This window comes from Clytia hemisphaerica, unplaced genomic scaffold (assembly GCF_902728285.1).
Source record: "Clytia hemisphaerica strain Z4C2 unplaced genomic scaffold, Clytia hemisphaerica genome assembly, whole genome shotgun sequence".
In the NCBI taxonomy this organism is placed as follows: Eukaryota; Metazoa; Cnidaria; class Hydrozoa; order Leptothecata; family Clytiidae; genus Clytia; species Clytia hemisphaerica.
The window spans coordinates 1,461,926-1,474,406 of NW_027103962.1; the positions used below are offsets into that span (position 1 = coordinate 1,461,926).

The 12,481-nt window shown below is 36.2% G+C and overlaps 1 protein-coding gene and 1 long non-coding RNA gene across 2 annotated transcripts in view; both read right to left on the reverse strand.

The window, feature by feature from the left end:
* Positions 1 to 4,653, reverse strand: part of LOC136810252 (uncharacterized) — a 42,108-nt gene extending 37,455 nt beyond the window's left edge. Inside the window, exons 1-2 of the mRNA XM_067066824.1 lie at positions 4,297 to 4,653; positions 389 to 3,801 (exon numbers count right to left, since the gene is read on the reverse strand). Coding sequence (XP_066922925.1) covers positions 389 to 3,801; positions 4,297 to 4,358 — 3,475 coding nt within the window. The 5' untranslated portion in view covers positions 4,359 to 4,653. The remainder of the gene's footprint in view (positions 1 to 388; positions 3,802 to 4,296) is intronic.
* Positions 4,654 to 4,816: 163 nt separating this feature from the next.
* Positions 4,817 to 12,481, reverse strand: part of LOC136810253 (uncharacterized) — a 59,290-nt gene continuing 51,625 nt past the window's right edge. The window contains exon 6 of the long non-coding RNA XR_010847081.1: positions 4,817 to 4,921. This is a non-coding gene — a long non-coding RNA (uncharacterized lncRNA). The remainder of the gene's footprint in view (positions 4,922 to 12,481) is intronic.

Consider the following 12,481-nt stretch of genomic DNA (forward strand, 5'->3'; position numbering starts at 1 on the left):
GTGAATAAAAGAAAAATTGGTGAGATCTATTGAGAGGTAGGAGTTTAGTCGCGTTTAGTCGCACACCATTTAAGACATTTAAATCTCAGTTTTAGCAAAAACAGAATAAGATCTGAGCTTGCTGAAAAGTTTTTTTTCGAGATCTAATTTTTCATTTTCTCATAGTGTAAATTACGGCAACATACCTATTCTAATTGTGAACTAAAGAGGGTAGAAAGCTGGTTGTCTAAATTTAATGCATTGCCCTTCTTTTGACGTCAATGCAATCACTTCTTTCGATATTTTCAAGCAAAGACTTTAACTGCCAACACTTACTGTTTGCCTACTATAAATTAAAACAGGCAAGGTAGAGAGCCGGTTAAGGCTCTGTAATTAAATGTAATCATACCTTGTTTGTCGAAAGCCACAAATTCTGGTCTGGTCATTTTCTCAATCTGTCCAGCAGAACAGTTTTGAAATCCACAACTCATAACTTTAACTGAAAGGAACTGCAAGTTAGACATTACTTGAGAACCATACTCATAAACTGTTAGCCTGGAAGCGGTAAAGCCATAGACTGTGGCCACTTTATTGATAAACGAAATCAGGACTTGGTGAGTGGCTGTCTGGTCTGAGGTTGTGCTCAGTGATGCTTGACTTGAAAGTCCAAATTTGACGTATTTTCGTTCTTTAGGTAAGGGAGTATCTGTAATGACGAATGTAATGTTAGTGGTAACTGATTTACCACGCTCGGTGGTAGCCGTAACATCAAACATTGTAATATTATTAGCAGCTGGTTTTGACGAGATCAAGAAAACAATGAATTCTTGGCTCGACTCTGAGAATGATATCCAGTCCGGAAGTGTACTTGATCCTTTATATTCCACAGTTAGTTTTAAGTCTCTAGTTCCACCATCAATTTTATCTGAGAATGTATTTTCAGGGATTTCATATTTTAGGTAACCACAGTATTGAATTTTTTGATCTGGTATTGGATTCTCAACTATTGGATTTGATTCTTCGTCGATACAGATTCCATGGAGTTTCACTGATACTGATATAACATCAAAATTAGCTTGCAATGATTGTTTAAAGTTGGAGTTTGCAGCACCATCACTGGCTACTAGTCTATCTTTGAACGCTTCAATACGACTTCTCTCACATTGAGTCCTGGAAATACCACAATGACACCATTTGACTGTCAATATTTGACTGCCGAACACCAGAGATGAGTATTCCACAAAATCAGATTGTTCATTTGTGAAATATGTTTGAATGCTTGTTCTCAATTGGCTGTAAACTGATGTAAAAGTGTTCAATGTTGAAGATGCTGCCGAAGAAACTTGGAAACTCATTTCAACAACGTGCGATAAAGGCTCCGGATTTGATGGTAACGTCCATTGCAGATTCTGAGAAACACTTTGCTGTTTACTGTCTTCAGCATTTAAGGCGAATTGGAAAGTTTGGTCAGCCAATGCGTTGTAGGGCACCATAGTTATTTGTTGGGTCGCAGTATCAAAAGAAACCCATTCGGGAAATGAGCTTCTCGGTGGCATTGGTTTTAATGTCAACTTCAACTTTCTTGCATTCCCTTCCTCATCATCTAGGAAGGTATTCTCAGGAACCAATTGGTTAAAAGTGAGACATGATGATAGGGTAAAGGGACCCCAAGGATCAACAACCTTCGGCGGCTTGTCGTCAATGCAAGGGCCTGAGGTAGATGAAGACATTTGAATATTGGAGAATTGCGGTCCGAGATGATTTAGAAAGTCATTTTTTGGTTGTCCTGAAGAATCAAAGAACTGGTCATGAAATTGATCGATCTTGGTCGTCTCGCATGGGTCGTATCTCCACGAACATTGTGAGAAAGACAGATAAGTCTGTTTGTCAGATGTTAACTGGTTGTCCAACAGCAAGAAATTTGATTCTGATTTTGTCCATGTTGATACTTTAGTTGCCAGAGTATAGGATTTCGTGTTTGAAGTTGTGGAAGAATCGAAGTCACTCTTGATGGTGATTTTATAGGCTACTTGAGGTGCATTACCACCAGTGATCTGCACACTGAAATCACACACAAGAGATTGGTTACTAGAATCAGTCACTATGAATTTATATGTAAAAAGGCGCTGGCTATTGCTTGTTGATAACATCGATGATGTCGGATTGGCGTATAGAGTTTGTGTTTTTGTGTCAAACCCTATCCACGATGAATCTGCAATTGCTTTCTCGGTATTATCAACTAATTTGATGGTGAGGTTACGAGTACCCCCGTCTTGGTTGTCCGCAAAAGTATCCTCAGGGATTTGATAACGGTATATTCCACATAGAGGTATTTGGAGAATGTCTAAATCTCGTTTCTTGAACGGGGGTTCGATTTTACAAGCTCCTTGGAAAGTTTCGGTGATGCCGGTCAGTGTGAATTGAGTAGACAATGACGTGTTGAAAGAATCTGAGACGGTTTTTTCGGTGTAAGACCCGAACATAATTTTCTGAACATGGCGTATCATTGTAAAATTGCACCCTGGGAATACGCGTAAACCCCAAGTAGCATTACCTGCGTCCATGTAGAATGTTTTTAAGAATATCCAAGTGCGGTATTGTTCACCGAGCGCGCGTATAGTGGCGTTCATGAAATAATGCATGTGTTTAACACGTATATCCCAACCGTGGGTCTTAAAACTATGGAAATGAAACGTGACCAAGTAATAATTTTTTGGCACTTCGAAATTTCCGTATATGAAAATGTCCGGTCGAAAGTTTCCCTGCATGTTACGCTGGTCGAAACCTGAAAACTGGTTTTTGATCATACGACAATTGCAACTTGTGTTTCGTGGCGGGGCGGGTGGCGGGATAAAAACATACGCCTCATCCAGTAATTGTACGAAGAGCGTATTGGTTTTCAAAGTGTAATTGGTATGAAAAAATTGGTAATAGGTTTTGGGCACTGGGTCGTAGGGGCCGTAAATGAGCTCGTATCGTACAAAATCGCCACTCTCATGTGTGAAAACCTGATCGAAATTCACTTCGAAGATTCCCGGGTAAGGTGAGATGTAGCTATACCAAGGCTCCGGAAAGATCGTATAAATCCGCAAATACTCCATCCAAGGCATAATCGCTTGGTTATTGGGAATCTCGCAAACACCAATAGATTGAGTTGTCACCGGTAAAGCATCAAAGATTGGTAGCATGGCTTGTTTGTATTCGGCAAAATCTCCCTTGGAGCCTTTATACTTTGTAAAGATACGAAAATTCGCGCCATCGTCACATGGTGTTTCCCTGATTGTACAATTCTGATATTTTATATTCAATCCACCGCTTGATAAAAATTCATAATCGTATATATTGATGACCCGACTGTTGATTGGCCAGCCAAAGAATTCTTGAACATTTTCAACAAATTGATAAAAATAGTAGACTTGACTGTTAACGTTGGTTAGCAAAAGTTTATTCTCAGTTTGAAAACCATAGTTGATCTCTGGGATGTCCTCATAACCAATAAAGTTAATCCAGATTTCCTCGTCCACAAAGTTTTTCGTTACCGTATTAATAGCTCGAATGTAGAAAACTAACTCTTGATTCCCGTAAACCGTCTTCGTAGACGGGACAACGTAAATGGTAAGATCCGCTTCTGAATATCCAACCAACGGATATCTTGGCATGTCTTTCAACAACTGTTTGGTACTTTCCAAAAATTGAATTTCCAACGGCCCTGTATCTGTATCCGAATAACTGGTGACGTCAATTTGTCGCTTAGCAACAGAACAATAGGAGACGGTAATATTGCCGAATGGTTTGTTGACCTTGGGCATCCCATAAGTGGTCCTATTAAAAAAGGAATATTAATACAGTTGAGTTGAGAACCTAAATACCTCCTTAACTCGATCGAATTCGTTGGCTCGGTAAAAATTTTCCATCCACAGGACTAATTTGCAGAAAGAGGCCCAGTCCTCACCTTTTAGGTATAAAACCTAATAGCAGTTTTTAGCCGGGATGTTGACCAATTAAAGTGCAACTTCACTTTCCTCTCTGATAGAAGTTTGTGGGCTTTAAACGGCAGCCGCTAACACACCCCCTTCTCACAGACCCGGTAGGATCTTTTCAGCCAGTGGGAATAAAGTTAACGGACTGAAACTCGGGGATTGATATTCCCATATTTTTTATGACTGGGGGTTTCAATTCTTTTGTTTTCAAAAATTGGAGGATAATTTTCCACCGGGGACGATATTTTGGACAATTTTTCCAGTGGGAAGGGGTCCCGGTGGGTCTGTGAGAAGGGTGCTAATCCACCATCATATATTACATAAGTTACAAACTTACTTTGTAAAGAGGAGCAAAGCCAAAAGCGAATGAACCAACATCCAGTCCATCGCTTCCTTCATTCCTTCAAACAATAATAATAAGTTCCACCGCCGACTCTAACACTCCATGAGAATATTGATGCAAAAGAAATCCCAAAATCAAAGGCTTGTGAAAACTCCAAAGCTTAAAAACACCAAATATGGAGATTTAATTTATCCAACTAGCCGAGAATACAAAAATTGACAGCTTGATTGATTCTCGATATCAATTCACAATTCTTTGTCGCAATCTTGTCTTGGCCGATTATTTGGATTCCAACAAAACTTTTTAAGCCTCTCCCTTTTCTTAGCGATTGAAAGTAAAAGCGGGGGAGCACAGCAAGACACTGTTTGTTCTTTCTTTTTCTCGAAATTTGTAACAATTTGAATTTTGATTATATTTTGATTCAATATCACAATCAATTGAACATCTGATATATAAACTGTTTAAAATTTGATTCATTCTTCATTCGTAAAGTACATTGATTTTGTAAGCGTATTGTATGGTTTAATAATTCATGAATTGACCTGCCGCCTGAGCTTTGATTTTTGGAATATCTCACCACATGATAGTAAGCCTGGTCAATGGGTTTAGGAGATGCCGACTGGAAAATAAATACAATGAGAAAACAAGAATTTATGTAGGGTCAACGTTCTAGCAGATAGTTGAGGGCCCTTAAAACAAGACAAAGAAAACAAAGGACAGGAACAGGAGCGGTATTTATGAAAGTCAAAAATCTTTGTACAAGAAAATATTGAAATGAAATGTATTAAATAATGAATGACAATCACAGCGCAAAAGCGTCTTTTCATGCTGAGATAGTGGCATTCAATAGACATCACTTTAAATATTTCATTTGGATGGACTTCTTCTTTTCAAGACGTCTTTGGTATTGATTTCATAAACTGATTGATACTTGAAAGCAAATTAATCAAATCTTGCGTAAAAATCACGGCTATAGAAATTGAGGTTACATTCCCATAGCAAGATTATTTTTTGAAATACCAAGAAAAGTTTCAAAAAATCCTGATCACAAGGAAAGTCAGTTTTACAACTATTGAGGCCAGTCAGAAATTTCTAAACCCATTATCAGTTTTTATTTGCGGAAAATTTAACCCTCTGCTAGTGATTAACTAACACAATCTAACGTACTAATTGCAATTCAATAAAGCTTATACGATATCATAACATAGTTACAAGAATAAGGATACACCTAGCATTGTTTATTTCTGGAATCTTCAATACTGGTATTGCAACCTGTTTCTACTATAGATGGAAAGTCAGCCAAACATCAAATGGTGTATTATATGTATTTCATACAAACAAAGCCTCTTGGAAATATGTTACAGTGATACGCGCATGCAAGTTGTTTTCCCTTGATCATCATTGAAAAAATAACGATCCGCAAACGAAATCAAAGTGAAAGTGAACTGAGAAGACGAATAAATTTGCATGACAGGGAAGCAGAAAGACTGTCCCGAGCAAAGTAACTAAAAACACCCCCTTCTCACAGACCCAATGTGAACCCTTCTCGCTGGAAAAATTGCGTCCAAAATATCGCCCCCGGTGGGAAATTATCCTCCTATTTTGGTCCCCACTGAAAATATTCAAATAAACCAATCCTCACTGAATTTTCAGACTTGAAAACAAAAGAATTGAAATCCCCAGCCATAAAAATATTGGAATATCAATCCCCATCGAGTTTCAGTCAATTATGTTTATATTCCCACTGGCTGAAAAAGTCTGTGAGAAGGGGGTGTCTAAAACGAAGTATCAAAGACGTTTTCCAATTGAATCTCTTTACTTGTATCTTCTTATTTACCAATGCTTATCCTGGCTCTTTTATACACTTTAAATTTGATGCAGGTTGAGCAAGTGTTTTAACTCATTAGGAACACTTGTAAACACCATTTCTAATCCTATTATTTATTTAACAATAGTCTAAATTAGAGTTTAAATTTAAATCGTCGACATTACCTCCGCCATTTGAGTGCTACTCTTCTTTGGTTCGGTATGGTATTGGCTATACTCTGAAAGCACTTCCAGGATCCAATATGGAGGCGTACAAGTAAAGGAGATTTTTTACCACCCTCCTGCCCGACACATATCGGTTGCCGGCAACCCTTTTCTAGTTTATTTATCACTAGCAGGGGGGACTAATTTTCTCCAAAACTGATTATGGGTTAGCTAAATATTTCAATGCCAAACCTTAAACGAATTTGTTTCGATCTACTCTACTTCTCTCTACCCAGTTTTGGAAGTAAAATTTTTATTTGACTTGTTTTTCGATGATTCGTAAGGCTTGGATACCACGAAAGAAGAAGTCTACAATCAAGACAGGAATAGTCATATGTCTCCAGATAGTCATTTATGAGAACGCAACGGTCTATTGAATAACAAATTACTCCAAAAACATTACTTTTATGTGGAATAATTAGTTATTCGAAAGACCGTCGCGTTCTCCCAAACCACTATTGAACTTAACTTCGCTTAACTACTTTACTTTACATAATTACCGTGGCTCAATAATGCGATTTCAAAAATATTCTATTTTTAAATATTTCCCGTTTTCCAAAAGGGAAATATTTATTAAAACGGGCTTTCTCCGTCATAATAATAATTTCCCGTGTCAAAACGCCTTCCGTACGCCCTGACTGACGCCCGTTTTAGCGCCTAAAGAAAGTCTACTTTATAAGAATCAAATCAATATCTCTTGATTGAAGGCAATATGCCTTTCGGTAATTAGTTCTTACAAAGTAAACAAAGGATGGCGAAAAGATGAGCATATTTATTTTTATTATAAGCATCTACTTTATAAGAATCAAATCAATAACTCTTGATTGAAGGCAATATGCCTTTCGGTAATTAGTTCTTACAAAGTAAACAAAGGATGGCGAAAAAGATGAGCATATTTATTTTTATTATAAGCATCTACTTTATAAGAATCAAATCAATAACTCTTGATTGAAGGCAATATATCTTTCGGTAATTAGTTCTTATAAAGTAAACAAAGGATGGCGAAAAAGATGAGCATATTTATTTTTATTATAAGCATCTACTTTATAAGAATCAAATCAATAACTCTTGATTGAAGGCAATATGCCTTTCGGTAATTAGCTCTTACAAAGTAAACAAAGGATGGCGAAAAAGATGAGCATATTTATTTTTATTATAAGCATCTACTTTATAAGAATCAAATCAATAACTCTTGATTGAAGGCAATATGCCTTTCGGTAATTAGTCCTTACAAAGTAAACAAAGGATGGCGAAAAAGATGAGCATATTTATTTTTATTATAAGCATCTACTTTATAAGAATCAAATCAATAACTCTTGATTGAAGGCAATATATCTTTCGGTAATTAGTTATTAGAAAGTAAACAAAAGATGGATAAAAAGGTGAGCATATTTATTTTTATTATAAGCATCTAATTTATAAGAATCAAATCAATAATTCTTGATTGAAGGCAATATATCTTTGGAAAATTAGTTATTAGAAAGTAAACAAAGGATGGCGAAAAAGATGAGCATATTTATCTTTATTATAAGCATTTTCTTTATAAGAATCAAATCAATAACTCTTGATTGAAGGCAATATATCTTTCGGTAATTAGTTCTTACAAAGTAAACAAAGGATGGCGAAAAAGATGAGCATATTTATTTTTATTATAAGCATCTACTTTATAAGAATCAAATCAATAACAACTTCTCTTTTTGAGACGTGAGCGACCGTCTATCCCATGTCATCTCAAAAGTAAAGTTGAAACCAAGCTTTCTTCCAACTTAAATTTTATCGATAAAACGAATTTAAAATCTACACATGCGTAATTTTGCTCACTTAGGGATATAGGAAGCTCTGCGGGCCCGGGGGGGGGGGGGGGGCACTGGCTTTGCGGACTGACGGTATGTGCGGGCCGAAAATTGGCTTTTAAAATTGCACCCTTACAGTGCAGCAAAATTCGATGAAAATCGTACCCTTAGAGTGCATCTTCCCCCAAATTTTCAATCCTTTTCGTGCAAAAAATGGTCAAAATTCTAGCATTTTTGGGCAAAATATCTCGATTTTTCAAGAATTTTCTGAAATTTCTACCCTTACATTGCATCTTTAGTTTTTCCGACCCTTACAGTGCATTTTAAACATCTTGGAAAAGGTACCCTTAGGGCCCGCACATACCCGTCGGTCATTTTGCCCAGCTGCCCCCCCCCCGGGTCTGCGGGGCATTCTTAGCGACAGCTACTTGCTAGTATATGTCAATAATGACCTTCATTTTTAAGGAAATATTTGGTCGCATTTTTGCGAATCTTGTTGTTTTTAATTTCCTTCTTTTTTTGTAGGGGAAATGTGTACAATTTTGCACCTCTTTTATTGTCAGCTAAAATCTAACTTAAACTAACCTGGTGTCGTTTACCGGGGGAAGTCTGGCAAATTTACCGATGTTTTTCAAGATAGCAGAAATACACTGCAAAGGTGGACTTTTGAGCCTTACTGCAAGTTTCTTTGAACTTTACCGATTGAAAACACCGTCTGAATTCATGATATAAAAAAGTGGAATTTAATATAAAAGAATTGTTAGAAAAGTTACATTGTAGGGTTAAACCATGAATAAGGGCTGAATGCAAAATGTATGGCGACCTTTGAACAAAAATATGCATAATTTATGATAATTTATTACATACCCATACATTATTGCGTAATACCAAAAAATATTGTGAATGAAATATTGAATATTCGAAGAGATTTCTAAGCAAAGAAAGATGGTAGCCTGTATGGGAAAATGTATGGCTTGCGTGAAAGTATTGCTTTATAGTATTGGTTGACTGCAATTTTTTCTGGCAATTATTGTTCAACGTTCATCTTATGCTTACAGGCCTGGCGGAAGCAGGGAGACTTCAACCTCCCTTCCGCCGGGCTTGTGCTATGCGGAAGGAATGGACGTTTTTTATGGTTGATTGTAATTTTTTGGGAGATAATGAAGCTTTTACCTAGACTAGAGCTTACTTCTGACTGAACTTTGCTTTTTGATGATTTTTGATGACGCTGAGTCCAGTGAAGTAGACTAGGAGCATTTGAAGAGTTCTCCATTTTAAAGAAAAACACAAAGCAAATCCAAACAATAAAAAACAACTTGGAGTTGAAAAATATAATTAAGCATTGGAAACAAACATGATTAACAGATCTGCATCCCTTATTTTCAAATCAAAATATTGCTTCATCCTATTTTTACCTTACATTACAAAAACAACTAAAATCTGGCAAAAGAAAAAGCTCAAAATTGAGAACTGCCATATACTACCGGGAAACTTATTCGCGCCATCCAGTCTATTAAAGCCAAATGTGGACCCCGGGTTAGCTTTTACCTGACTTTGTGGTTCGTAAATATACTATTTGTCTTTATTATGCGTCATAAATGACCGCTAAAACTGTCAAAATCAGTGCTAGAGAGATGGTACCTTGAATACATTGTGTTTTATAAGAGCAATTTTATAAAAACGACAAGACTCGGAGTCGTAAAAATCAACCACAGTTTGAGAATAAGGCTGTGTTTGGATTTGCTGAATTTCGAGCAATAGACGATATCGGATTTAGATAAATGCAATGCATTCTGGTTTCTAAGGACTCTCAAAGGAATTATAATCTATTATAATTGATCTATTATAATTCCTTTGAGAGTCCCTAGAAACCAGAATGCATTGCATTTATCTAAATCCGATATCGTCTATTAAAAGGTCAAGGTGATATTCTTATATGAAGCCTAACAGACCCGAATTATTTTCCATAATTAAGAACAGCATAACAACAATTTGAAGCTTTAAAGTTCTAAATTTTACTTTAACTTTGCACTACCAAGTAAGTCTACGTAAGTTTAAAGCTAATACCTAAAACTGATGAACGTTTTCAAAACTCTTATCAGACATACAACGGAAATTTTTTAAACTCGTTTCCAACAGAAGACAATCTGGTACAGAACTCACGTACCTGAAAATAAGCGTTCTCAACTCTAACGTCATAATATAACCCACATTACGAGATAAATGCCAAGTATCATATTTTTCTTTGGAGAGGATATCTCTTTCATGTGGTCTGTGTGACCGACTAGAGCACTTCAATCGAAACCCTTTATAATAATAAGTAACGTTTTTATGTTATCGTCAATAAAAACCAAATACTTTATTGCAAATGTTCTTGCAAACGTCTAGTCTTGCAACTCCGAGGAATTAAGCACTAAGGTAAAAGGTGCAGTAGCGTTCTGGCAAGGGGGCGGGGCCACGTTTTATGTAGTTGTTGTCTGAGAAACTGCTGGAAAGGGGCGCCATATTAAAATCAAATGGGCGGGATTTAAAAAAATGAAATTGGCCCCAGAAAATTTTTCCCAGACACCACTGAAACGGTGGCCTGTGACCATGCGGATTCTTGAACTACTCATGAAACCAGGACAATCTACTCTCTGTACCAAAGTTTACGAAAGTTGATTATAGATTATAGCCTACAAACATTAGGTCTGATACAAATACTAGGGAAAAACCCTATCGAATGATACGTTTATAGTGAATTTAAAGTAATTTTGAAATGCGAAGGGGCCTGCCTGTGCAGAATAAGAGAAAATAGTAAAGAAAAGAGTTAAAAGATCTCTATGAAAGTTTCATATTCATTTCAGTGGTTCTAGGAGTAGTCCTAAATGGATGTTGCATGGTTTGATGAGAAAATAGTTTGTCTTTATAATAAAGAAGACCTTTGAGTTTTGTATATGAATTCATGTAAAATCTGGTTTTGAAATCTCCTGGAGCTCCATCGTCTTGTCAAAGGTAAACCATCAAGATTTTTTGTGATTTTCTTTAAAAACTTTTGTGAATTGATGATGCAGTCACAAAGTACTCAAGTTTATTGGGAGTACTACTAGGCTTGCCAAGTGACATGTGATTGGCATCGGATTTTCGAAAATCGGATAAGTCTTTAGGTCAAAAATAAAAAAACCAAAATATTGGATTTCTGGATTGAGACTTGATCTTGAAATCTAGGCTTTAGTGGCAAGAAAAGGTTTTTATTTCGGCATTCTTTCATTTTTGGTAACTCTTAGGGGGGGGGTCGAAAGTTTAATGATTTTTATGACCTTTTGAGAGATTTCGTTGGCTGCCTGCAATGCTAGAAATAATGTTTGGAAAAAAAGGGGAATCAAACAAAATTTGAAAATCACAATGGAATAAAGTGGAAAAGGGCCTGAACTTGAAATTGCAAAAAATAACGAAATACGTGATTCCCAATACAAATTGCCCATTATTGTAGGTACCCCGGTACCTCAAGGTTTTTTATAAAAAAATGAGCAATAAGCACGACGGGAAGCACGATCTCCAGACAATGCAACATTTTGGAAATTCTTTTTCAATAATACGTATTACTCTGAAAAAACTTTAGTATAGCGTGACATTCGCTGTATGATTCATTAAGAAAAAATCTAATATCAAATTAGCGTGTCTCAATATTGAAATTTACTTCCATCTTCCTCTCTTTTACACTGACGATGCATATTGTTGTTTTAGAAGTCATTGAAAATTCTCTGACATCGAATTCCATTCCAGTGTGCCTCAATTACAATTTACCTTCCCCTTATCTAATACAGTGTGTCTCAAAAGAAAAATATCAAATTACACCGAGTAGACATTTTGCTATCTTAGAAGTCATTGAGAATTATGTGTGCCTCAATTACAATTCACTTCCCCTTATTTAATACAGTGTGTCTCAAAAAGGTATCAGATTACACTGAGTAGACATTTTGCTATCTTAGAAGTCATTGATAATTTTCCACTATCAAATCCATTCCAGCGTGCCTCAATTACAATTCACTTCCCCTTATCTAATACAGTGTGTCTCAAAAAAGTATCAGATTACACGGAGTAGACATTTTGCTATCTTAGAAACCATTGTAAATTATGCAATTTCAAATTCCATTCCAGCGTGCCTCGATTACAATTCACTTCCCCTTATCTAATACAGTGTGTCTCAAAAAAGTATCAGATTACACCGAGTAGACATTTTGTTGTCTTAGAAACCATTGTAAATTATGCAATATCAAATTCCATTCCAGTGTGCCTCAATTACAATTCACTTTTCTTATCTAATACAGTGTGTTTCAGAAGTAAAGTATCAAATTACACTTAAGAGACATTTT